This window comes from Talpa europaea (genome assembly GCF_964194135.1).
Source record: "Talpa europaea genome assembly, chromosome: 15".
Classification (NCBI taxonomy): Eukaryota; Metazoa; Chordata; class Mammalia; order Eulipotyphla; family Talpidae; genus Talpa; species Talpa europaea.
In genome coordinates, this window is record NC_140083.1 from 68,316,582 (window position 1) to 68,343,415 (window position 26,834).

At 42.6% G+C, this 26,834-nt stretch overlaps 1 protein-coding gene across 1 annotated transcript in view; it reads right to left on the reverse strand.

Moving 5' to 3' along the window:
* Positions 1–1,488: 1,488 nt before the first annotated feature.
* Positions 1,489–26,834, reverse strand: part of A2ML1 (alpha-2-macroglobulin like 1) — a gene marked incomplete at both ends in the record, with an annotated part of 34,484 nt that continues 9,138 nt past the window's right edge. Inside the window, 26 exons of the mRNA XM_084255506.1 lie at positions 1,489–1,529; positions 2,230–2,332; positions 4,288–4,356; positions 4,642–4,732; positions 4,908–5,035; positions 5,207–5,422; positions 8,697–8,911; positions 10,461–10,623; positions 10,802–10,876; positions 13,090–13,246; positions 13,547–13,628; positions 13,791–13,967; positions 15,566–15,649; positions 16,010–16,061; positions 16,637–16,758; positions 18,185–18,311; positions 18,517–18,745; positions 19,284–19,410; positions 19,795–19,888; positions 20,660–20,854; positions 21,561–21,710; positions 22,100–22,245; positions 22,457–22,514; positions 23,650–23,877; positions 25,327–25,494; positions 26,507–26,616. Coding sequence (XP_084111632.1) covers positions 1,489–1,529; positions 2,230–2,332; positions 4,288–4,356; positions 4,642–4,732; positions 4,908–5,035; positions 5,207–5,422; positions 8,697–8,911; positions 10,461–10,623; positions 10,802–10,876; positions 13,090–13,246; positions 13,547–13,628; positions 13,791–13,967; positions 15,566–15,649; positions 16,010–16,061; positions 16,637–16,758; positions 18,185–18,311; positions 18,517–18,745; positions 19,284–19,410; positions 19,795–19,888; positions 20,660–20,854; positions 21,561–21,710; positions 22,100–22,245; positions 22,457–22,514; positions 23,650–23,877; positions 25,327–25,494; positions 26,507–26,616 — 3,407 coding nt within the window. The remainder of the gene's footprint in view (positions 1,530–2,229; positions 2,333–4,287; positions 4,357–4,641; positions 4,733–4,907; positions 5,036–5,206; positions 5,423–8,696; positions 8,912–10,460; positions 10,624–10,801; positions 10,877–13,089; positions 13,247–13,546; positions 13,629–13,790; positions 13,968–15,565; positions 15,650–16,009; positions 16,062–16,636; positions 16,759–18,184; positions 18,312–18,516; positions 18,746–19,283; positions 19,411–19,794; positions 19,889–20,659; positions 20,855–21,560; positions 21,711–22,099; positions 22,246–22,456; positions 22,515–23,649; positions 23,878–25,326; positions 25,495–26,506; positions 26,617–26,834) is intronic.

Here is a 26,834-nt window from a genome sequence, read left to right on the forward strand (position 1 = left end):
AGAGAGGACTCACCAGCGATAGAGTGGGGAACAGAATAGGTAGATTGACTGAAATACACCGCTGAGGGGAGCAGCGGGTGAGTCAGGAGAGATCTGTTGCGCCATGTGGGTTGCTCCCTTGCCGGCCAGGGATCGAACTCATGCTGCAGAGGCTGTGGGCTGCTTCACAGGTTGCATCCCAACCCCCTGCGCCACCAGGGAGGCCCCCAAATGTGAGTTTTTGTTAAAGAATGATCATCCTCTTAAACAAAATTTTTGGTAGACATAGAAATATGCTCCAAGCTAAGTGTGTATCAAAGAAAAGAGAATTTAATTTTTAGTCTGTTTCCAAAGTCCTAAATTACATCTTCCTTAAGGTTTACTATCCAGGAACACATTCTTATCTTTCCTGCATCACCCTCTAGCACCAATTCTCTGGAGAATGCCCTCAAGGGCTAAACAGTGACTAAACCCTACCCCTCCTTCAATGATCTTTCCCACAAAGATTCTTTGTTTTTTTGTGATTATTCCTGGCCAATCTTCCCCACCCATTTATTCTGGCACTTATGCAACTGTGAAGTGGTAAAAATCAGCTAAGGTCCAGACCTGATCCTCTGTTACCAAATCACTAGTCAATCAGAGAAATCAAATTATTTGATTGAATGAGTTCTGTTTTAAGAGGCAGGAGGATGCAGTCCAGTAATATCATAGAGGATTAAGTTTTCCTTTCCAACTTCTATCCTGGGGAAAAAGAACAAAAACAAAACCAGAAGATGACATCATGATAATCAGAAAATCTTCACAGTTAATAAGGAGTTTTTCCTATGTAGAAAAGACATAATCACATAATGAAATTTTTATTAGAGTTATCACAGAGGAGTCAGGTAATCTTTACTTTTGTCTTTGTAATTTTATATAACAAAGATGTGATAATATAATTATTAGGAAAAATTCATCAACTTTTAATCTGAGAAAAATATTGTTTTTAAAAATGACATAAAACTTATATGTCACTATTAACTATTTATTATGTGAACTACAGAGATTATTATTCTGTCTTCTGGAGTACAAGACAAAAAAGGAAAGTCTACTTTCAATCAAAAATAAACTTTCAAAAAATATTAACAGTAATTCAGAAGATGGTCCCCTTAAATTCTGAGGTAACTTCTGAATAGAAGCACCATGCCTCAAAAGCCCACCCTTCTCTCTCATGAGCTTACCTCATTTTTAAAAAAAAATATTTTTTATTCATTTATTTATACAAGCACTGGGTACAGTCAGAAGTGTGGGCGGGTGATAGGATTCACCAGAGCCAGAGAGGGGAACAGAACAGCAGACTGACAAAATACACTGCTGAGGGGAGCAGCGGGCGTGGCAGGAGAGGTCTGTTGCGCCATGTGGGACCCTCGCCAGTGGCCGGGATCAAACCAGCACTGCAGAGGCTGCTGGCAGCTTCCCAGCCCAGTGCTCAACTGCTGAGCCACCAGGGGAGGCCCTCATGGGCTTACCTCATTCACAGGGATCAGAATACTGAATTGTTGCCTGCTCATCTGTAAAATAAAATGATATATATTATTACATTGCAGGCCTCATACATTCAGAGAGAAAATATTTCATAAATGTTACTGTTCAACCCTTTTCAGGGGATCCCCATAGGTTCTGAGTATATTCAGAATTACAGGGAGATTCCAGTCACTAATAATTGCACATTTGTGGTAAATTATTAATTTTTAAAGATTTATTTTATTTATTTATGCATATAAGAACTGGGGTCTAAGCAAGAAGATTCACCAGAGACAGAGTGCGAGCAGAACAGGTGGATCTACTGAAATACACTGCTGAGGGGAGCAGTGGGTGAGAAAGGAGAGGTCTGCTGCACCATGTGGGTCAGCTCCCTGGCCTGGGGATGGAACTCATGTCTCCGTAGCTGTCAATACCTTGATAATGCTGAGACTTTAACCCCTGCGCCACCAGGGAGGCCCCCACTTGTGGTAAATTGTTAATCAGAGCAAAAATATTAATAGTTAGCCTTTAGAGATAATGTGTCACATTGTTCTTTTGGTCTGTGGACCACATCATACAAAACATCTCTGGTGCAGAAGACTTTTCAATTGAATTTAAGAGTTTTAGATCATATAATGAATTCATGTATTACTTAGCTTGGGAAGGCATATTTGCAATACTAAGACAGACATTATGAAGAATGAGGCAGAAATATGTTGGGAGATGCAGGTAAATCTCAACCCTCACCTGGTAGGTAGTAGTCATAGACCTTGATGGCTGCTGGCTTCAGGTTGGTGACCAACACGCTTTGGCTGATGGTGATGGTGTAAGTCTGAGTCTTCTTAGTGAGCTGTGAGAAGACAGAAAAGCCATCACCTTAAAACTAAAGTATAAACAACAGTCTATGCAATGTGCAGTTAAAAGGCTCTTGTCTTCATACAGAATTTCTGAAACCCTTCTACCTGTTCCTTCTGCCCCAATGCCAGTCTTGAAGATATTGCCTGCTGCTGACTTTGGGGCTCTTTCTTCCTAGGATTTTCCAGTTTCCTTACCCTTCTGAAAAATGGTTCCCTCAGTTCTTGGTCTACTTTAACCCATGGATCCTCCACTAATTGAAATGGCCAAAGAAACAAACACTTCCATTTTATTGCAACAGAACACAAGAGAGAGAACGAGGCCACGAGAGAATGCCGGAGAGCCCAGAAAGAGTGAGGACTCGCCAGGGGCTTGGAGGCCTGCCAGCCTCGCGGTACCCTGGCACCCCTGCCTGCCATGTACCTGGTAAATCCCAATAAAAGTCTGCAAAAGACACTGAGGGCTCCAGGACTCCTCCTTTAACCTTCTACTCGGATCATAGAGATCCTGCCCTGTGCTCTTCCTGCCACTACACCATATAACACGTGTATATTAACTATTGCTGTACATCAATTATATGGTGCCATGAAAATATTTGGGGTACATAAGGTTGAATAAAATAAATTAAAATGAATTTCATTTGCTTCTTTTTACCTTTTTTTTAAAGATTTAATTATGCATACAAGAGCTGGGGTACAGGCCAGAGATGTGGGAGGTGAGAGGATTCACCAGAGACAGAGTGGGGAACAGGCAGACTGACCGAAATACACTGCTGAGGGGAGCAGCAGTCAAGACAGGAGAGGTCTGCTGCACCATGTGGGTAGCTCCCTGGCCTGCAGGGGATCAAACCCGTGTTGCAGAGGCTGCGGACAGCTTCACAGTGCTGTGTTTAACCCCTTGCACCACCAAGGAAGCCCTTCTTTTTACTTTTTAAATATAACTGCTAAAGCACTGTTTATAATAGCTAAGGCATGGAAACAACCTAAATGCCCCCAAACAGATGACTGGATCAAGATGTGGTATATATACACAATGGAATACTACTCGGCCATCAAAATGATAAATGCATGCCATTTGTGGCAGCATGGATGGAGCTGGAAGGGGTTATGCTAAGGAAAATAAGTCAGAAGGGAAAAGATAAATATCAGATGATGTAACTCATATGTGGAACATAGAGAATCTGAACAAAGGGTCATGAAAAAGAACACTTACAAGCTGACCATCTATCTGAGGCAAACAGCAGGGAAGGGAGAGGAAGAGGGGTCAAGACAGGGGAGAAAGAGCACAAGGGTCTATGGTGATGGATCACAGGTGCTCTGGTGGTGGAAGAACTAAGGGGACTATACCTGAGGGGAAAAATCAAATAATTTCCAAAAATTAACACTTATTAAATTTTTTATTTTTTTAAGATTTATTTATTTTATTTATTTATTTATACAAGCACTGGGTACAGTCAGAAGCACGGGAGGGTGAGAGAATTTACCGAGCCAGAGTGGGGAGTAGAGCAGGCAGAAGGACCGAAGCACACTGCTGAGGGGAGCAGCGGGCAGCAGGAGAGGTCTGTGCGTCATGTGGGACCCTCCTTCGGTGGCCGGGGAGAAGCCGGGAATAGAACTGGCACTGTAGAGGCTGCGGGCAGCTTCACAACCCAGCGCTCAACCGCTGCGCCACCGGGGAGGCCCAACACTTATTAAATTTTTTTAAAAATGTGGCTGCTAGAAAATTTTAAATGGCACAGATGGCTCATGATCTGTTCGTGTTAGTGCTGCTCTGGGTGTGCAGGAGGACACTTGCCTGGAGGCACCATTCATTTGTACTTGTGGACACATTCTCTCAGATCTCTCCTCCTCCTCCTCCCTGTGCGTGTGAAACTAGTGTATATGAATTCACAGGAAAGTCACAATGATATAAAAGCAATCTAGCTCTTTGGGTCAGTTTCTGAATACCTACCTCTTCCAAGTAAATGTTAAGTGTGTCAGTTCCAGATTCAACTTTCTTCACCAGTGGTTGTTGGAGAAGCTGAATTTTAAAAAGGGAAAAGAAAATAAGAGTCAGAGACTTCCCTGTTTCCTAGTGTAATTTTCTGAAGCTCTGCCATGATCAAAGAAACAAAGTATACTGTGGAAAAGGTAGAAAAAAGAACCAAGATTAAAACAGGTTCCATCTCATATACAGATAGGTTTGTAACCCATTTAGATAATGTAATCATGAGATATATACCAGGATGCCCATTCCATCAGCTTTTTAGTGATACTGTTAGTTCCCTACAAAGCTAGTTAAGTGAAGAAAACAGAAGTGACTTACTAACTGATTGGTGCTCTCTGTGGGACTGAACCCAGAAAGCATCGTCACTTCCATAATGGCCATATTAGAAGAGCTGCGACTCCCCACATAACTGAAGGCAGAAAGAAGCAAACTTGTGTGAATCCATTATTTCCCCTCTTAGCACACTCTGTATCCCCAACACACACATGTACAGGGGCACACATAAACATCTGTGCACTCACATGCACACCCCAGCTCAGCCTCTTTGATCCAGGTGCCCCCCGACACCCCTCAGCCTTCCTTACCTGGTGTGGATAGTGAGAGTCAAGGATTGAGGTGAAATAGGCTGCTCACATCTAGCATTTCCCATTTCCACATGAAGACTGAAGTCCTCCACATTTTTAAGAGGAATAATATTGTATCTCAGCACTGTCTGACAGGAGGAAACAGATAATCAAATCAGATCTGGGAAGAACTTCAAAGATTGTACAGTTCAAACCATTTTCTTTATGAACAAGAGAGAGTGAGAAAGTTTTACTGGAGGTGAAGATGCCTTCAGAATCTTCCTCCTAACAAACACTCATTCCCGTGGATCTCTGCTTACCTGCACGTAGACACAGCCCTGGCCAGAGGCCTCCAAGGTGTACTCTCCAGGGATATTGGGCAGAGTCTCCTGCTGATAGATCAACCGGTTGACAGCCTGAATGCTGAAAGTATGCTGGAAATTCCCAGTGGATTTCACAGCCAGGTTGACTTCCTCAGACGGCACATAGGCGATGGTGGCGTACTTGGCAAGAGCTTGGAGAGCAACTACAGTATCCTGAGGAAAGCAACCAAGCATGTGCTTATGATTCTGTGAGTCACTGGAAGTAACCACAAACAGCCTACAGCCTACACATCTGGTTGTTGTTAGCTAGCTCGGATGACATCTCTTCTAAGAACCACATTCACTAATGCTGGGGAAGCTGATTTGGAAATTGTAATAGCTGGCGGGTGTAGAAAACAGCCATCAAGGGGCCTTCCTGGTGGCGCAAGGGGTTAAGTCACAGCACTCTGAAGCTATCTGCAGCCACTGCAGCATGAGTTTGATCCCTGGCCAGGGAGGTGACCCACATGGTGCAGCAAACCTCTCCTGTCTCACCCATTGCTCCCCTCAGCAGTGTTATTTCAGTAGATCCACCTGTTCTGCTCCCCTCTCTGTCTCTGGTGAGTCCTCTCACCCCCTCACCTCTAGCCTGTACCCCAGTTTTTATATGCATAAATAAATAAATCTTAAAAATAAAACTGCCATCAAGTTCTAACTGAACATTCACAGGTCACTATGCTCATCTTGTAAATTCGTATTCCGTCACCAAACCTAGTTTCAGGATGAACTCTGCTTAGAAAGGACTGACTGGCTGTTGAGTATAAATTTGTAGCTTCCTAATTGGGGAAGAAAACAGCAGTAACTTTTAGTCCAATATTTTACATGTTCTTCAAAGTTATTTAACTGTGTCATTTTTCTCTATGGCACTGTTGGGAAAATGTTGGGATCCTCATAAAATCTTTCTTTGCAGGCCCTGGCTTCTTAGCCCTTATGCTGTGTGACCGTGATCTTCTCATCTGGGAATAAAGCAGATAAGCTATCACTCAGAGGACATGGCATCGTGGAGTTTGAACCTTTGCATTCATTCTAACAACAGGATTTATACCAACAACAAAAAAGGCGAAAGGGAAAAAAGAATGAGGTGTTCAGCAGCATTATCAAGTCTAGCTCTGTGCACTGGAGCCAAGGAAGCCTTTATTGCTTGGACATGTGGAAACAATTCAAGGAATGGGACCTCACCATCAGCAGAAAAACCAATGTGGGTGATGTGTGACTTCTTATAATAGCCAAAGATTTTATTGAAAAGCAATTCTGACCTATCTCTGTCACTGAGCATTCTAAACATTTCATGCACAGCTTTTTAAAGTTATACAATTATTGTGGGCTCAGCAAAATGAAGGAAGTCTTTACTGATCTTTGGCCAAGAATTTCCCTGAAATAAGGAGGCACAGTGCCATCTAATTGTTTTAATGCCAATTAAGTTTATGCCAATGACCTTCTTCTAGTTTAGGACTCTTAATATCTTTACCAGACACTCTATTTTTAAAAAGTAATTCATTCTTCCAGGGATAATTTATATGTTATATTCTCAACAAGTAAGAATATAATCATTATGAGGCCAAGAAATATGTTTTCTGATTTAATTCTGTATCCTCAATCACTTGGACATGATAGGAATTTAATAATATTTGCAAACCAAATGAATTTATGACTACTGTCTTTGTAATCATCTAAGATAATTTTTACAATACTATTTGAACTTATCATACAATTCTACCCCCTCTTTTCACACTGCTATCCCACTAATTCCATTTTCCTTACCCCTCACCTAGACAAATGAAAAAATCTCCTGATTTCCCCGAATTCAGTCTCCCTCCTGTAAATCATCAGAGACAAATGACAGACAAATCTTTTAGGAACAAAGTGAAAATGAATTAATGGCTCCTCAGAATTAGGCATAAATTTGCATCTGATATACAAGGTCTTTGAAAATAGGAACCTACCTTCCTGTCCCACATAAGTCCCAATATATGTCAGTAAAAATAATTTTTCTGACGGCCATTTTTCACAAATGGGGGTCTCCATGCACACCTATTCCCTCTACCTTTGAATAGATGCCTAGCAAAATTGTATGTCTCCGTTTTTGAATCTACATCAAAATCTGTTCCCCTGCAAAGGTGTTTCTCATGCCACAAGCTGACATATACTCTCTCCTTTTTGAAATTCAATATTGTGTACTTTTTGTATCTTTTCTCTATGTTATATGACCAGATCTTGCTTTGAAATATATAGGACTTTTCCTAGAATGTAAACTTTTTAGATTAGAAACAATATCTGATGTGCTTTCCAATACCTGAAATAGCAGAATGAGATATATCCATAAAATATTGCTTTTATGTTTATAGACCCCATAATTGGCTTTCTAATTTGTAATTATGAATTTAGCCATAATTTTATATATCCTCTTTACATAATAAAACATGAATCTTGGGCCTCTGGTGGCACAAGGGGTTAAGTGTCAGCACTATGAAGCAATCTGCAGCTACTATAGCGTAAGTTTAATTCCCGGCCAGGGAGGTGACCCACATTGTACAGCAGACCTTTCCTGTCTCAAACACTGCTCCCCTCAGCAGTGTCTTTTCAGTCAATCCGCATGTTCAGCAGATCCCCCCCCACACACCCCACACCACTGGCCTTGTATGCATAAATAAATGTTTAAAAAAAAACCATGAATCTCATGATGCTTCATACTCTCCAAAGAAAGAGTATTAAATGCATATGGTAACATTTATGTGCTCTTATGACCCACTTTATTTTATTTTATATATTTTTTACATCATTTTTCATTTTTGCACAATATATGCATTTTCATCTTGGTTATAGTCCCCATACAATTCCCACCCCTCCCTTGTATTGATCCTACTCCCTCCTCCCCAGACTATATGTGTCTCTGGTTTATAGTTTCTTGTTGATTTTGATTTTTACTTTATTATAATTAGTCTTTTTCCCAGTCCTTTATTTAGGTTTTTTAAATTCCTGCTAACCCACTTTTTTTTTAAGATTTATTTTTATTTTTATTTATGCATACAAGAACTGGGGTGTAGGCCAGAGAGCAGGGGGGTGAGAGGATTCACCAGAGACAGAGTGGGGAGCAGAACAGGGAAATCTACTGAAATACACTGCTGAGGGAAGCAGTGAGTGCGACAGGAGAAGTCTGCTGTGCCATGTGGTTAGCTCCCTGGCTGGGGATCAAACTCTTGTTGCAGCAGCTGGCTGGTGATAGTTTGATAACACTGAGACTTTAACCCCCTGTGCCACCAGGAAGGCCCTCTTATGATCTACTTTTATACATCCTTCTGTATTCCTCTATAAATCTTCTAAATTCCTAACATGGTTTTTATCCCTCTCTATAGAATTATAAGTCCTCAACCTAGAGGACATGACAATAGTTTTCCCTCTATTTCCACACAGGTTCTAATCCACCTGTGAGGAAAGCAGGTGATTTTACCTGAGTGGAAGAGAAGCCCCCATAGGCATTGCGTTGCTTGGCCAACCAAGCCACTATGCCAGTGGCCTTGGCTACCTCCTTCTGAGTCAGTTTGGCTTTGCTAAGCCAGGTCAATAATACATATGCAGTAAGTTCCACATCCACAGCCTCAGGCTCAGACCAGGGACTGGCGTCTAATGACGGAGTAGGTTTCTGACTCCAGTGAATGGACTCTCCTACAGGGAAAAGAAGCATAATTAGGAAGATTTTGGAAGGAAATGACATTCTTATAATCATTTTATAAATGTTGTCCCTTAGAGCAGAAAGAATAGCAACCATATTTCTCATATTCTGAGAAAACAATATTTCTCAGAATCTCCAGATTTATTTATAATGTGTATGTGCTCTGTGTGTGTGTGTGTGTGCATAAACCCACTCATAATTCCCCAAGGTAAAGTTAGGAGCAACAATAAATGCCTTCGGAAAGTCTTGCAGAATTTTACTAACTTTCAGTATTTATTTTACTTAATCAAAAGTTCTACATTTTAAGAACAAAAGTAGTCAAACATGGATAAGAACTTTGAGAAACTATAAAAAAAATGCTCATGAGGCAAGTAAATAGAATGTGAGGCCAAATCAAAATTTGAACACAGCAAGATATCAGGTAATTTAAAGACAAAGAACAAAAAATAAAAATGAGAAGAGTAGAAGTAGAAGTCTAATGAAATATAAATTTAGAAATAATAAATGTATAATCCACAGGTGTAATCTCATTGAAAGAGCATAACAGAAGACATGTGAGCTGCCATGCAAGATAATAGAGAGGAGGTTCCCACACTAAATCAGTATACAGCAAAACAGCTACCCTCCTCCCATTGTCAGAGACACACCTTCCATGACTGCATTAACATTCCCAGGCCAAGAAATTGTGCAGAGCCCATATGAGACCACAACTCAGCATTGACATTCATAAAATGAAAGCTGAGATTAAATTTCTGTCTGGAAATATAATCTTAAATACATGGCTAGATAAATAAGAAACATGAATATTTTATTTACAAGATCTGATAGAATGTCAAATATTATTCTAAGTAAGTGCAAACATTTTACAGGACCTTGAGAAATCGCCAAGTTTAAGTCTTACCCCATCAACCACGATGCTTTTATACCAAATAATTGTTAAACCTGCAATAGCTTGATTTGCACCAAATAGTTGTTAAACCTTAATAGCATGATCTTATAAAACCAGTAAGTTTTCCTGGCAAGGTCTACTATCTCTCTGCACATAAAAGTATAACAATTCCTTTGAGGATGTACATGAGCTTTCCCACAAAACTCAACAATAATTTCATGACAGCTTTTACTAAAATGTATAGTAAAACTGAATATATATATGTAGGAATATGGAGGCTAGGGAAAACTACAACTAACTCACAGCGTATATTCTCAAAAAAAAAAAAAAAACCAACCCAGACGCGGGCCCCCCTGGTGGCACAAGTGGTTAAGTCTTAGCACTATGAAGCTATCCGCAGCCACTGCAGCATGAGTTCAATTCCCAATCCCCAGCCAGGGAGGTAACCCACAGGACACGGCAGACCTCTCCTGTCTCACCTGCTGCTCCCCTCAGCAGTGTATTCAGTAGATCCACCTGTTCTGTTCCCTACTCTGTCTCTGGTGAATTCTCCCACCCTCCCACCCCACACCTCTGACCTGCACCCCAGCTCTTGTATGCATAAAGAAATAAGTCTTTAAAAAAAAAAAAAACTCCAGACGTGGCCAACATACCTGAGATGATAGCCTGTTGATCTAACTTTTCAAGAAGACTGTTTCTGATGTCTGTTTCCCCAGCCAGAGAGAATGTATACGCGAGTAGTGCCTGTGTGTACTGGTTAGCGATGGAGGAAACAGAATTCTTGAGGCACTGCAGACCCTGTCTCACCATTGGGTCCTAAAAAGTGAAGGCGAAAAACTGAAAGTGTAAGGCATTCCTTGTCAAGTGGGGAATGCTAGAGAAAACATGGTGTGCTCTTTGAGTTTAAAAAGCTGAATAAGGAAAAATATAGGCAAATTTCTCTAGAAGTAGGCATGATAAGAAGCATATAAAAAGGAGTCCTAGAGAAACTTACATCTGTAGTCTTCCCCATCTCCATCAAAGCTGCGGTGATGTATGCAGTTAAGGAGACTTCGTCATCAACACCGCCCTAGAGTGAAACAGGGAGACAGGGGGTGGGGTGGGGAGGCAGCCACCATGTGAAAGAACTGTGTGCCCATTGCAAAAAGGCATCCCCTCTGAAAGGATGAATTAATAATAATTAAAAAAAAAAAGACTCCTGGGCCTCCCCAGTGGCACAGCGGTTGAGCGCTGGGTTGCGAAGCTGCCTGCAGCCTCTGCGGCGCCGGTTTGATCCCTGGCTGCTCCCTGGCCACAGGAGGAGGGTTCCACATGGCGCAGACCTCTCCTGCCGCCCGCTGCTCCCCTCAGCAGTGTACTTCGGTCCTTCTGCCTGCTCTGCTCCCTCTCTGGCTCTGGTGAATTCTCTCACCCTCCTGCGCTTCTGGCTGCACCCAGTGCTTGTATAAACAAATAAATAAATAAATGATATGAAATAAATCTTTTAAAAAAAAAAAAGACTCCTTTCTACACAAACAGGAGTCCCAACACATGAGGGAGATGTCATAATATAATTGCCTTGCTAGAAGTCTGCTAGAGGTCTTCATCTCTGGGTGGGCATTTAGGAAGCCCAAGAGGAGTGAGGAGCATAAGGGGTTAAAAACAAGAGGGGGTCGGGGTATAGGGAAAGATGGTCATATTTCCAGATCCTGTTGGATCTGAGCCTCCTCTGATGGATGTGCCATCAAGTAGTATAAGCCCAATCTCTTCTGCAGGGGAGATTGGGAGACACCTTCCCTGTGCAGGACCTTTCAGTGAAAGAGGTTAGCTAGTTTTAAAAAATATCTAGATTATTATCTTCATTACAGATGAGAGGAAAAACAAAAACATTAAATAGCTCATTTAAGATTAACAACTAAGCAGCAGCAGAAATGGGGCTTGAATTTAATGGGTTTAATTAGCTCCTGCATCAATCCTCTAAATTTGATCACACAGGTTTCTTCACAGGCTGGTCAACTCTGGTAAGAAAGGAGGAAAACCTTGTTCTAGTAAATTCTGGTGGGTACTTCTCCAAGGTATATTTCCATCTATACGATACTAGAGAGGACCTCCCCGATGGCGCAGCAGGTTGAGCGCAGAGCTGTGAAGCTGTCCGCACGCAGCCTCAGCAGTGCTGGTTGGATTCCTGGCTGACCAGGGAGAGTCCCACATGGCACAGCAGACCTCTCCTGTCACACCTGCTACTCCCCTCAGCAGTGTATTTTGTCAGTCTGCCTGTTCTCTTCCCCGCTCTGTCTCTGGTGAATCATCTCACCCTCCCATGCCTCTGGCCTGTACCCCTACTCTTGTATAAAAATAAATAAAAATCCAAAAATAAAAAAGATACTAGAGAGACTCAGGGGCACTGATAAGGTTCTGCATAAGGAGTACTGATGAATCATATACTGAGATTTTATTTCAATGCTCTAGATTTTCAATCCAGGCCCTAGGACAGTAAAGTAAATGATTTCTCTAGGAAAGTCAGTGCAAATCTTTCTTTCATAGGGTATGTTCTGAATGGAACAAATTATTCTGCAGCATCAATACCTCACCCTGTGTTGGGGAGGGGTGCAGGTAAGGGGGAATGGATGTCATCAGGGCCTCTGGAATCCACCTGCTGTAGCTCAGATGACAGAGCTAACACTAGCATCTAGCATCTGCTCCAAGTGACTGCTTTCATCTCCGTGCCTCAGTTTCTTCATCAGTAAAATGGTATTAATAATGGGTTACCAGTCCCTAGCTCAGTGATTTGCTGTAATAGTAAATTATATTAAGTAAATAGTGCATGTCAGAGAAAAAATGCTTACAAAAGCAGTAACCGGTGTACTATCTGTCAGTTCCCTCCAGAGCAAATGACTTTTCTTCAGATTTAGAGAGATTGTGAAGGGCACCAACGTAGTCTAGCTCAGAGGTTCTCAAATTTGAACAGGTATCAGAATCACCTGGAGCACTTGTTGAACCACCCATTGTTGGCCCACACCTCAGAGTTTCTCTCTAGGCCTGGGGTGGGGGAGGGAATTTGCATTTCAAACAAGTTCTCAGATGAGGCTAGAGCTGCTAATCTGTGGAGGGGGCTTTGAGAACTGGGTTCTAGTACTTACCGAAGCTTAGGCTAAGACTGGTTTAGGTATTGGCCAAGGTCACACAGAGCCAGGGCTGAGTCCTGAAGAACACTGACACCCAGGCCAGTGTTCTCTACAAAGTCAGAGGTTCGAGTTCCTCCCAGACACAGTGGTGGGCTCTAGGACCTGGACGGATCTGTACCTTCATAGCTGTGTGAAAGAGCTTTCCCACGTTGGTATAACAGCCACTGGAAAGCTGATTTCCTGCCATCCACTTGAGAGCATCCTGGATGTTCTTGTCATCTATGAAGATGAATTTCTGAGCTTGGCCAAAGCATTTGGTGACAAAGGCTGTCAGCCTACATGGGTAAAGAGGGAATTGTGGCATGAAGGGAGGTTTTTCTAGTCAGGGGACAATTAATCTTTACTATGGTGTATAAATCCAGAAAAGGAGTGGGAGACATAAAAGGGGACAAAAACTGGAGAGACACAAGACCATGGAATAGGGTGAAGGCTGTACATGAGGCTGAAAGACCCAGTGTTAAAGAGGTAAAGGACAGAGTGAAAAAGCAAGAAAGGAAGAGGTCAAGGACTAGTTCCATAGGTCTCCAGAATAACACCTTGGGGTACAGAACTCATTGAGAACTGGGCAAAGTTACCATGTGTTTCCATTTCCATCCTGTTCCCCAAAGGCACTGTAGGAGCCATTGCTGTGTTTGTATATTAGTTCCTGTTGGTACCCTGGAAAAATAGATGTGTTTTTAGATCACAGTATCAACTTCAAAAAACACCCCAACATTTTCAAGAATGTGGGATACTTCAGGGACTGGAACTACCCTGTATCTTTTCAACCTATCATAGCCCCTATGAAGGAATCCAAGAACAAAGATTAAACCTACTCACCTTTCTCTAAGAAACCCACTGCCAGAGACCTCATTTCCTCAGTCAGCAGCCCTGACTTCTCCAGGTACTGCAGGACATAGATGATGGGAGCAAACATGACCATGTTCTGCTCTCCACAGCCACTTGGCATCTGCACGAGATTGTCTAGGTTCTGCAGAGCTGTGCCCATGATGTCTCCTGGGATCCAAAAGGAGAGAGAAAGCAGGTGGTGGTAGAAGAACGAACCCTTAAGTTAACCAATATGCATTAGCTATCATTTAGTGAGAACCCACTATGTGGCCGGGGAGACAACAGTAAGTCATACACAGTTTCATAGTAGCCTCAACTGCTCATAGTAAGACATGTCACTGGATCCGATGAGTAACAACACCTGTAATATTTAGACTCAATCTCTAAGTTCCTCCATTGCATATAAATATATCAGCTTCCAAATGACCAGATTCTTCCCAAATACATACAATCCTCATACCCTTTTCCATTGACTTCATAAGCCAGTTCTTGATGTGATTCCTTAACAACTGCATTTAGCCACTGAATTCAAGTCTATAAATATGTACTGTATGTCAACTGTGTTGCAGGAGCTGTACTAGAAAGAGAAATGAAAAAGACTTGGCCTTTGTGCACAAGGAGTTCATGATACAATGTGGAAGATAGATATAGTGAGCTATAATACAACACCAGGGATGCTATACCAGAGGTATGAATCTAACATTGTCAAAATGGAGAGATTTTAACCTGAAAGCAGTCTTGGGAAGGGGGAAGAATAAAGAAAGAGCCTGACATTTATAGGGTTCATGCTATGTACTAGATGTTGTTGCTGGGAGCTTTAGATTTAATCTTTTCATCATTTTAAGGGGTATACTATTATCACAGCCTTACAGAAGTGGAAAGAAGGATTGGCATTTTGCACTTATTCAAGGTCACATGACTAATAAATGGCAGAACTGGATCTTAACCCCCTATGACATGATTTTTCAAATTCAGACTTTTTTCTTTTTTTGTTTTCTTTTTTTAATAAATTTTATTTTTATATTCCCCACACAATTGCAACCCCCTTATTTTGACCCCAATCCCTCCCCTCCCCGCCCCCCACCCCCCATAGAGTGTCTCTGGTTCATAGTTTTTTGTTGATTTTGATTTTCACTTTCTTATAGTTATTCATTTTCCTGGTCCCTTATTTAAGTTTTCTAGATTCCTGCTATGAGTGAGACCATCCGGTATTTTTCTTTTTCTTTCTGGCTTATTTCGCTGAGCATGATCCCTTCCAGCGCCATCCATGTTGCTGCAAATTGCATGTGTTTATCTTTTTTGAATGCTGAGTAATATTCCATGGTGTATATGCACCACATCTTCTTGATCCAGTCATCTATTTTTGGGCATTTGGGTTGTCAAACTCAGGCTTTTAACTCACTCACTCTCCTTACCCACAAAAGTGAAGTATCCTGTCTATGTAAACATGATTATATCTTCCCTAAACTATATTCATTTTTTAAATTGTTGTTGCAAACATTTTGTCTCTCTCCAGCTCCACCTAAATGCATATCAAATTTCAGTGACCTTTAAGTTCCTCCCATCCGGACTCCTTTCTGTTTTTTAATTGGAGTATATGTCTAATCCCTTGTGAACTTTTACCTACAGGCTGTGTTTGCGGAATACATAAACACTTCTGCTCTACCACACCTTCCTTCAGTAAGGCCCACACGTCCCACCACGCCATCCCTTGGCAGCCTCTGCCCCATTTTCCCTTTTTGAGCCAAGAATCTCTGGCTGCTCACCCAGAACTGTAACATAAGCCTTGGTTGAATCAGGAACAACATCCTCAGGGAGCTCCAGGGAGATGGATTCTGAAGCCACTTTTCCTGTGAGACGCAGAGTAAAGGTAAAACAATAGAAGGTGGAAATGATAGCTGTTCTCAAGCACAAACCATAGAAAACTTTTCCATAATCTAAGGCTTTCTGTACCCAGTATTTTCGGTGGGATGGAAGCAGATTTTTTAAGAACTCTTCACAATGATCCTTGCTAAAATAAATTCCAAAGAGAGCCATAATTGTGTTGTACACATTCTTTTCGTCCTCCTGTCTCTCAGCTAATTGGTCCCATTAGGGATGGTACCCCTAGACTGTCTATCCCCTTTTGTCCTGTATATCCCTCCTTTTGCCTGTGAAAATCTGTTTCCTAAGGGAATTCTCACCAACAACCCCTCTCTGTGTTCACCCACCTTTTGGGCACAGTAATGAGCTGTGTGTCTTCTCCACAAGGACTCCTTCAGGCTGCCATGAAGAAAGATATAGATGAGAAATAGGTGAGAACGAGGAAGATGAATGTCAGGGAAGGTGGCACAGAGGAATAGGAGGGAGAGGAGTGGGGAGAGGAAGTCCCTTGTGCCTCCAGGGCTTCTCTCAGAGCTGGACAGAACAGAGCTTTTATTTGAAGCTTGAAAGGACTACAAGTCAGGGATGAATCACTCAGTAAAATTCTTTCTGCTCATGGGCTAGCACTAAGGACAAGTTTAGGAAACTTCTAAGAGGTAGGACTGACTATTTGGTTCTTTGGGATGGGATAAGAAATAAAGCAGCTAATGATGATGTTAGGGATTTAAATAGGAGAAACTAACATCATTAAGTGTCTGCAAGGGACCAGACACTGCATTAGGCACTTTCATAGACCAAGGTATGGGTTAAGCAAATAGTTAAGGTCAAAAAAGAGGTCAGGGAAGGAGAAAGGTAAGCTACCTGATTGGAGTTAGAATAAGACCACTATGGGAGACCATTATGATTAGACACACCAGGCATCCCCAGGTTGGTTGCTGTCTCTTCCACTAAAACTAGGACTGCAGAAGACTCACCTTGACTAGAACTGACTTGATGAGTGTGTCACCTCTGCCCTTTTCTGGAACAAATGGCTTCTGTCCCCCACAGGGTTCATTGCTATCCAGAATCTTAGTACTAATAGTAAAGTTTACATGACCTGAGAAGGAAGCAGAAAGGAATGCATTAGCCCAATTACCAGCAGTACCAATGAGGTCTCTTCCCCTCTAGACCAATGCTTCTTAAACTTAATGGCATACAAATTGCCTGAGGAGCTTGTTAGTACAAAATGATTCAGTATTTATAGGGCAGGGCCCATAATATACATGCCTAATAAGCTTCCTGGTGAAGTCAGTGATGCTGATCCAAACGCCCCCAATGACCCAGCATCCTGATATTTATCCTATGGTGTGAGCCCCGTGGGCTACAGTTAGTGACTTGTTTTTAGTGAAAAGGATAGAGCAGAAGTAATGAGATGTCATTTTTAGGTTATAAAAAAGACTGAATCTTCTCTCTTTTTCTTGAACCATTTGCCCTGGAGGAAGCCAGATGCCATGTCATGAGACAACCCAGTGAGAGGTTTGTGTGTTGAGAACTGAAGGAGACCACTATCCCACAGCACAGGCTGCCAGCTAAGCCTTATGTCTAATGACCCATGAGGAATGGAGGTTTGGACGTGAGCTTGCAGGTGGGTCCTCTCTTGGTCAAGTCATCAGATGAGAACATAGTTACGGTTGACAGCTTGATAGGAACTTCATGAGAGACCTTGAGCCAGAGGCACCCAGCTAAACCAGACCAGATGACTGACCCATGAAAACAGTTCATTCTTTTGAGCCACTAAATTAATGTTCATTCTTTTGAGCCACTAAGTTTCAGGATAATTTGTTAAGCAGTAGTAGGTAACTAATATACCCAAACACTGTACTTATGAGCTGCTAGTATGCAATCCACGAGCAAACAACATTCATAATGTTAGTGTGGTGATTAAATTAACTAACACTAGAGCAGTCAGTGCCTGGCTCATAGTAAGTGCTTGATTAGTAATATAACCATCTATCTCTTCCTGGTCTTTGCATAAATATGAAAAGTTCCTTCTCTCACACTTAAAATAGTTCAGTTTGGATCATTCTTTTGTTCATCTATCAAAGGATGTTTGCTTATTTATTTATTTTTAAAGATTTATTTTATTTATTTATGCATAAAAGAACTGGGGTACAGGCCAGAGGTGCAAGGAGGTAAGAGGATTTACCAGAGACAGAGTGGAGAGCAGAAAAGAAGACTGACTGAAATACCCTGCTGAGAGAAGCAGCAAGTGAGACAGGAGAGGTCTGCTGTGCCATGTGAGTTAGCTCCCTGGCCGGGGATCAAATTTGTGCTGCAGTGGCTGGTGATAGCTTCTTGTGACTTTGACTCCTGCACCACCAGGGAGGCCCTGTATTTAAAACACAGTCTGAAGGCAGAGAAAAACAAAGGTAAAGATGAGGAAAGAAGAAATAAAGTAAAGGCAGTAGAGGAAAGGACAGATTCTCAATCTCTGAGCTCTCCCTCTGTGCTTTCTTTACCCAGCTACCACTTCCTTCTCTTACCCAGTTTGATGGCTGTGATATTCCAGTGATAGGTTTTTGCTTCATCAGCACAGAGGCAGCTGGAGGCCTGAGACTCTGCCCATGATTCCACCTGGTACTCATCTGATTTAGCCAAGTTAGTCTGAACCTGGAGAGGATATTTTAGACATAAAGGGGTATGAATAAAGGAGATAGCACGCAGAGGTTTAGGAAAAAGTAGGGGCTGAGACAGTGATACCTCATCGCTTTCCTAGGGAAAATTGTCATGGTTCCAATTTAGGGACAAACTTCTGATGGGAATTGAGGGGAAGGGGTGTGGTTCCAAGGCTAATACCCATATCCCCAGCTCTTACCCTGATGCAGTTCTTTAGATAATTGAAGACAGTGGCAGTAAGACGAAAAGATTCCCCACGAATGACTGAATAAGGGAGAGTCAGGTCAACAAAGAATGGCTTGAATGCAGTTAGTCCAACAGTGGGTGAGAGACCAAAGCCCCTGGACTCTGAGGTGCAGAACATCATGGCCTTCCACTGCGTGATGGTATCAGGAACCGTGACGTGGACAGCTTCCTTCCCCGAGTGACTGTGAGAACCCAAGAACCCAAGTGAGACCGACAACAGGAAAAGGGGGGCATTTGGGAATTTTCATGCAGAAGTGAACTTTTGGCTGTATATTGAGGAAAAGGCAAAAATGGAGAAAATTATGAATCCCAGAGTGTGAGCCTTCAGGTGAGTGAGGATGCACCAATATGGGTGAGGAGGTGCCTGAGTTTATGTGAGGGTGGGGACATGTGTGCTGACACTTTTGAAAAAGAGGCCAGTGTCCTCTGAACCTGAGAAGACACATGTTCTTTTGGCTGGTCAAAAGGAGTGGGTAAGCAGTGGGCAAGACCTGAACTAATGTCGATATGTGCCCTTGAGTTTGGATGGACCTGCACTGTGTGAAGATGTGTGAATTTCTTAAGTTATCATACATGATTATTTAAGAATTCAGGGAAAGAAACAAGTTCTCCTACCCCCATTAAACTTTCTTGGCTTGAAATTTAGATTCATTAGCAATGATCTGAGCTCACTTCTGACTCCTCCCATATAACTTGCTGCATGTTCGAGATGTCACTCACCCAATAGGAAAGAGATCCCACAGCCAAGTCTCTGGGAAGTACTGGCGGACCTGAGAACCCTCTGACCCAAGGGATGACGATGATGACGGTGAGTCAAAAGCTACTGACTGACGACCACCAGCGCTTGCTAGGGAGATCAAGAATAAGGGGATTTTAGAAAATGGAAGAGTTCTGTTGTGAGATAAATTGAGGCAGAGGGACTACTCGGAAGAAATCCAGAGGGAATCAGAGAACATCCAGCTAAAGGTAGGAAGGAAGAACCACTGAGGAACTGTTTACAAGGCCATGCAGGGAAAAGAAGAGATGGAGACTTGACCAGGAAATGAATGGATACTGGCTTCAAAGGTCTTCCCCAGAGAGATCCTTGGGAAGATGTCTGCATCCATGACCCACAGTCCATTATCATTCTACGGTTAGAGGCTCAGTATAAGAACAGGAGGAACAAAGGGAGCTGCAGAGTCCTGTGAATCAAAACATCTCAATGAATCCACAAGCCACAGAGACCGCTTACCTCCTTCTGCTATGCTGCTGTATTTTGAAGACCAATGGCTGCAATCTACTGGCTTCTTGATTTTGGCATTGGACAGCACCTTCAGGCCCATGTCCTGATAGGCATCAAAGAGCAGAAAATGAAGGGTTAAGGTGGTTGTCTCTCTTGCTACAAAGGCTACTGTTTAGAAATCCTCAGGAGGGTTGAACCAAAACATTCTTTTCTTACTAATTGTGACACTGATGGTATTACCCAAAACTCAGCTACCAAGATTGGTTCACTTCTGTTCCAACTAGTGTGAAAGGCTTTCAATTAAACACATTTCAGTGTTAAATATGTTTCATGGTTCTTCTTCACAGTAGTCCCTGAGTCCTTAATTATTTAATTTAGACTGCACTTTCTGGGGGCTAGGACCACATCAGCTCAACCAATTCAACTAAAATACCTTGAGATTTATGAAGCAGCAGGCAAGAGAGAAAAACCAGTGGTGGTGCCTGACTTCAGAGACTTCCTGGCCAAACTTTGGCCCCAGCATCTCACACTTGAGGTGATAAAATAGAGGTGCTATCTTTTATAGTAATGGTAAAAGACCTTGGGTCTGCTTTCCTCATTTTTCTTCTGGACAGATCCCATGGAAAACAATGTTTGGGACCCCAGGGAGCGAACTCGGTGCATAGCTCTTGCAGTGTTTCTCTTCCTGTGTAGTTGGGTAGTGTTTTCAAGCACAGGGACGAGGAGAGACTCCCTTACATATCAGGAGTTTCTTTCAAGATTTCGCCCCTGCCAGTGCCCACATGTGCCTCTGCTTTTTAGATAAGGACTTTCCTCTCCACTACACCGCCACCACCAGTGTTTCTGTAAGAACAAAGTGGATAAAAACATCTACCCGGAAAAGGCTGAAAAGGTCTGTGCCTTCGGAGTGCCAGGGCCTCCCTATCACAGAGCGCTTGCTCCATTGTTCTTCAGGCACCGGGTCAATGAGGGGCTGTGAAGGGTCCCACAGGCTGGACACGGGACACTCGTCGTATTCGGCCACCTGGTAGGGGTAGTAACCATACCAGTATGGGAACATCCCATACACCTGAAATAAGAGGGGAAATGAAATAAATTACTGACACAGAGAAATCCGTTGAGAAGTTTCTCTAAGGTCCCGGTACCAGAATACACTACTCTCACATTATTTCTCTTCATTACTCCCCTCATTTTATTCCATCCGAACCCCTTTCTTTCTATAAATTTTAACTTCTAGTTGATCTTTCCCATAATCTCTCACCCTTACCTCCTAACTCATCTTCTTCTCTTATCTCTCTGTATATATGATGCCCTTCTGAAGAAATAATTCTGCCTTCATTTCCACACCAGCTTTTCTGTCACCTCATGCTGGGACAGCATTTCCCTAAGAGCTTTCCCATTCCCTGAAACCCATCTCTATTCTTTTTTTTTTTTAAAGATTGATTTATTTCTACAAGAACTAGGATACAGGTCAGAGGCGTGGGAGGGTGAGAGGATTCACCAGAGACAGAGCAGAGAGCAGAACAGGCAGACTGACAAAATACACTGCTGAGGGGAGCAGTGGGCGAGACAGGAGAGGTCTGCCACACCTTGTGGGAATCTCCCTGGCTGGCCAGGAATCGAACCCGTGCTGCAGAGGCTGCGGACAGCTTCACAGTGCTGCACTCAACCCCCTGAGGCACTGGGGAGGCTTCCCATCTCTATTCTAATGGAGATTGTCTTCCCATCATCTCCCTCTGCCCTCCCCCGCCCCCCCACTTCAGCAGCCCACTCACAGAGCTGTTGCTCAGCTCTCTCTCTGGTCTAAGGAGTAAGACACTCTCATCCACAGCCCGGACTGCACACAAGGACTGAGGAGCTGCCTGTAGCTGAAGTTCCACATCTCCTCCTGGAAGCTGCTGAGAAGGTGAGAAGCCAAGGGAAACCTGGCATAGGGAAAAAATATAATTTTGAGAACGGGTTAGTTTGCAGAGGAGGAAAAACATGTCATTTGGATCATCAGCCAATACATCCCAGCTATGATACTCAACCTGCTCCTTCCTTACATATGAAGGAGAGAAAGATGGAAGGGTGGAGGGAGAAAGGGGGAGAGAGGGAACATATGTTATATAGAACATGTGATTTCTCAACATGACCAAAAAAAAAAAAGCAGGAGAGAGACAGATTCTGAGAAAGCGGAAGAAAGATATAAATACAACACCCAACTTCAATATTAACTCCTTATTTCCATGCCCCTCTTATCTCCAAACCCAGGGCACACAATGTCTCTCTTTATGGCCAGGTCTTTCTTCACCTTCTTCTGCTGCCATTTTACCTGGTTGTCAAAGCACATCTCTACTGAGAACTGAATCTTGTCAGCTATAACACCTCCACTGGGAACAATGGCGTAGACCAGCAGGGAAGGGTCAGGAGCTACTCTGGAAGTGAAGGTCAGGGAGAGAGAGAAGGAGCCTTTGGGTCCTGAAAGAGAAGAGGGACATATAGATTGAGAGTGGACACTCTCCTCCCAAGGACTTGCAGCCAGCGCAGCCTTCCTGTGTGAGTTACTTCTTACGCTCCCGTTCTTCTACGTTAATTGTTGGTGTTGTTCTGAGTGCTTCTATGTATAAGGACTGTTTCATGGAAGTTTAAAATACCCCTGTCCTCTTCCAAGAGAAACATGAACACTCACCTTTCTTCCAGTTCATCTGTTTTTGCCCCTCAGTCACCAAATTCCCTTTGCCTATTAACTAAGGAAGAGAAAAGAAAATCAGCAGGAGCACTAAAGTTATGGGGCTTTAGCCTTGACCCTTTTTCTGAGGCATCCCTGCATTTCTGCGTGAGGAGAGGATGTTTTCATGGTTCTAGATCCTGGGCCCACGCTTCACAGAGCATCCTCTTACTAGTCAAACACAGGACACTTCCAAGAGCTCTCATGCCCTGCCCGTTGGAGGTCATCCTGGGCAGCAGAGACAGATGGGAGGAGACAAAGGTCCTCACCACCGTAGGACCAGACAGAATAGAAATCACTCTTCTCAGAAACCAGGCAACTGCCCACCATTTCTTGAGACTCTTCAGGATTTATTCCCTTATAATCTTTGTAATATAAAGTGAACTAAAATTCATCCTCACCACCTTTACTTGTTATCACTCAGTCAAGTCTATGGAAATGAGTATACCATAAACTCTCCTGAATCTTCTAACATTTGACTTTCCAGAAGAGAAACTTCCTTCTCTGTCTCCTGTTGAGCTCACTTGAAACCCAATTCTTTGAAATTGCTTCTAAGTAGTCACCTCAGACTCCAGTTACTGGCTCTGTGGCCGGTTCATCAGACCATCTGAGCCATAGCATCTCTGGTCTCATCAACCCCGACACTACTTTTCTCCTAGGCCTCTCCACAAAAACCTGTGTGATAACACAGTGTTAACAGGCACTGTATTATCACTCAGCCCTGTTACTCTCCACATATCCCACCTCAGCCTTAGTGTCAGGATAATTGTTATGGCTTCATGAAGATATTGGAATGATCCAGTAGGGATCATTAAAATGTGGCTAGCCCACATGCATTTAAGTATAAAATATATTTTTTGAGTTTCAAAAGCTTGAAACTTAGCCGAAACAAAGATTATAAAATATCTGTTCATGATTTATATATTGACTGCATGTTGAGATGATCATGTTGGATATATTGGTTTAATAAAATATATTTTAAATGTTCGTTTCATCAGTTCTCTTCATTTTTTTAACAAGATTTCTAAAAATTTTAATATTGCCTGTGTATTTTACATTCTGTCTCTGTCTAGACTGTCCAGTCCCCCTCTCTGGCTCACTCTCCTCATTCCCTTTCCTGACATACTTTCACCTCTCCTCATTCCCAGTCTCACATAGTAGGTGAAGATAATGTCCTGGTTGGCCTTGGTGTCAGCTGGATCAATGTAATAATCCACCAGCACTTCCTGGGGCTGGCCACATCTCAAGGTGCCCTTCAGCTGGCGGATGCCAAGGAAGCTGTGGGTTGTATTGTAAAAGGGCCGCAGGTACAGGTAGGCATTTTGATAGTAACGAGGCACCTGTTCTGGACTATATACCACGTCTTCCATTTGGAACCTGCCCTGAGAGAAAGAAAGAGAAGGAGGTCTTTTAAGCATGCACATCAGCCTTATTAACCCCATGGGCTTGCTATGATTTTTAAATAGACCTCTTCATATCTTCACTGCCTGTAAAAACAACATTTGGACACTTCATTAGAAGTCAGGTCTAGGATGTTTGAGGAATCCATTATACTGGTATGTGCTGCAGCTCTTTGGTATATAGGGGAGTGAAGCAAGGGCTGAATTATAGGAAAAACATAAATGACAACTTCACAGAGGTCTAGGGGATGGATAAACATGACCAAGATTATATATCTCAGGCATAAAAAACAAAACAAAACAAAAAAACAAGGTGGCCTCTCTGGTGGCACAAGGGGTTAAGACGTAACCTATGAAGCAATCCGCAGCCACAGCAGCATGAGTTCGATCCCCAGCCAGGGAGCAACCCACATGGCGCAACAGACCTCTCCTGACTCACCTGCTGCTACCCTCAGCAGTGAATTTCAGTCAATCTGCCTGTTCTGTTTCCCACTCTGTCTCTGGTGGATCCTTCCACCCCCCACACCTCTGGCCTGTACCCCAGTTCTTGTATGTATAAATAAATAAATCTTTAAAAACAAAACAAAACAAGAGGACAAGATTGAAAACAATCTTTCTAAGTAGAGTGATTGGTGCCTAAAGTCAATGTATATATCATGAGCCACAATGCAAATTGTATGTATTTGCTTCAGTGATGTGGCTAAATGACTGCATTGGTGGCTCAATTCTTCTTCATCCCTACAGTGTGGACATCCTTTACCATGCAATTCTATAGTGCCCTTTGAGTCTGACATCGGGCCACCATGTGACTTGGGAATGGAATATGAGCCTGTCTGAGAAAACAGAGGCTTGGAAAAGCCCTTCACATCTGCTTTTCCTCTTGTACCTGGTCATTGCCACGAGATTATACCTGTGCTAGTTTGGGGGAGTATGAGAGACACATGAAGTACCAGCCACCAGCCTGCTGGTCCACCTACCTGGAGAGACATCCACCCAGATCAGCAGAGATGCTTTTCTCACTAGATGACAAATGCACAAGCATTGTGTGGCAATTGATAACTAACACAAGTAGACTTTTTTATACACTGTCCAAAATCTAGAATTCTCTTTGTCATTTTTAGGAGTAGTGGGAAGTGGAGGAGAGAGGAATAGGAGGAAGAAGATGACTCTGAACCATTTTTCTTCCTTCCTTTGATTTCAAGCATAGGATCAAATAGAGATGGAGATAAGTCATAAGGTAAATGAAAAATAGCAATTTTGATCGAAAGGGGCATTTATCTCATTGATTTTAAAAACAAACAGGAAAAGTTGACATCAATTGAATGAAGGAGATGGAATTACAAAGGGTGGGGGGGAGAAAGAAATTGAACAATTCTAAAGTATTTCTTCAGGGAAGCCTTCCTTGCTAGAAGCTGGCCCCCTAGCACTTACCTGCAGAGAAATGCCCATCCCGTTCCAGAGAGCTGTGTCCAGCTTGAAGGTGGCGAGGCCATCATTGTCAGTGATGAGGGTCTGGTTCATGGTTTCATTTGTGCCATAAATTACCAGAAACACTGGATGATTCTTGAGGAGGGAATCATCATGGCCCCTAACTCTGATCTGAGGGATGAAGGCATTTGGGGTGGGAGTTAGGATTGAAGTAGATGCAGTATGAGAAAAAGTGAGATGATGACAGAAACTCTAAGACCATATCCCAGAACAGAGTTCAGAAAAGGTAATTTTCAAGGGTAAATACAAGGGTGATTCAAGGGCAAAAAACTGGGATCTATGAAGAGCTGAGAAACAAAAGTAGTTTATCCTGGAACAGAAGCATGTATGCTAAGCAGTTAATGGAACTTTAAGAGCCTTCATTTGTGCAGGCCTCTCCCAAGTTCTGTGCATTATTTTGCTTTCATTTTCTTGAAGAGAGTCCTTTTCCACTCCCAAATTCCATATTTCTTAGGCTCAGAGAAAATCTGGATCTACTCTTGGGATAGAGAAAAGTGGATCTAAATATATACAATATCATTGTGTTGACCAGTTATTAGGGAAGTGAGAAAAGATAAACTTTAAAGAGGGGGCGATTAAGTTCAATATCATTAAACAGACACTAACAAAGGACATCTTTAAATCTCTAAAGAAAAGGCTTCAGCAGCTAAAAATGGCTGTCAAACAAAGTATGACATTAAGCTTGCCTAGATGCAGGAGCCCTGACTAGATGATTTCTCCAGAAAGCTTACAACTCTAAAATTCAAGATTTGGGCATTTGATGAGCCACTGACCCAGGAAGGGCACTGAGGTCACATCAATATTCAAGGCAAATTTCCTGTGAAATTAAGGACAGCAAAGAGCTAAAAGTATATACTGTGAATGCAGGGTTCAATTGTAGTGATCAGTTCCTAGCTGTATAAGCTTGGGAACACCACTTAACTACTCTGTGCTTCAGTCTCCTCATCTGTAAAATGGAACCAGTAATAGCATCTGCCTCACTGGACTGTCATAAAGACTAAGTAAGTGGATAAGTGCACAGTACTTAGAATAATGGTGTGTCAGCTATTATGTGTCTCTAGCAAGATGGCAACAGTGGATGGTTAAGCAGTTTTTGTCTGTGAAAAGACAAGTTTCCACATACCTTCCCATGGAAGGGGAAATTGGGGTAATAAAAATTATTGGTGTCTTCAAAGGTCATTGATCCCATCTGTGAAGAAATGTAGATCTCCCGAGTGGTATTGGCCTCCACTCCTGCGGAAGGAAAGCAGATGTATGATGATCTAAATACCTGATTATAGGGCCTCCCTGGTGGCACAAGGAGTTAAGCACCACACTGTGAAGCAATCCTGTCTCTGCAGCACAAGTTCAATGCCCGGCCAGGGAGAAACCCACATGGTGAGGCAGACCTCTCCTGTCTCGCCCGCTGCTCCTCTCAGCAGTGTATTTCAGTCAGTCTGTCTGTTCTGTTC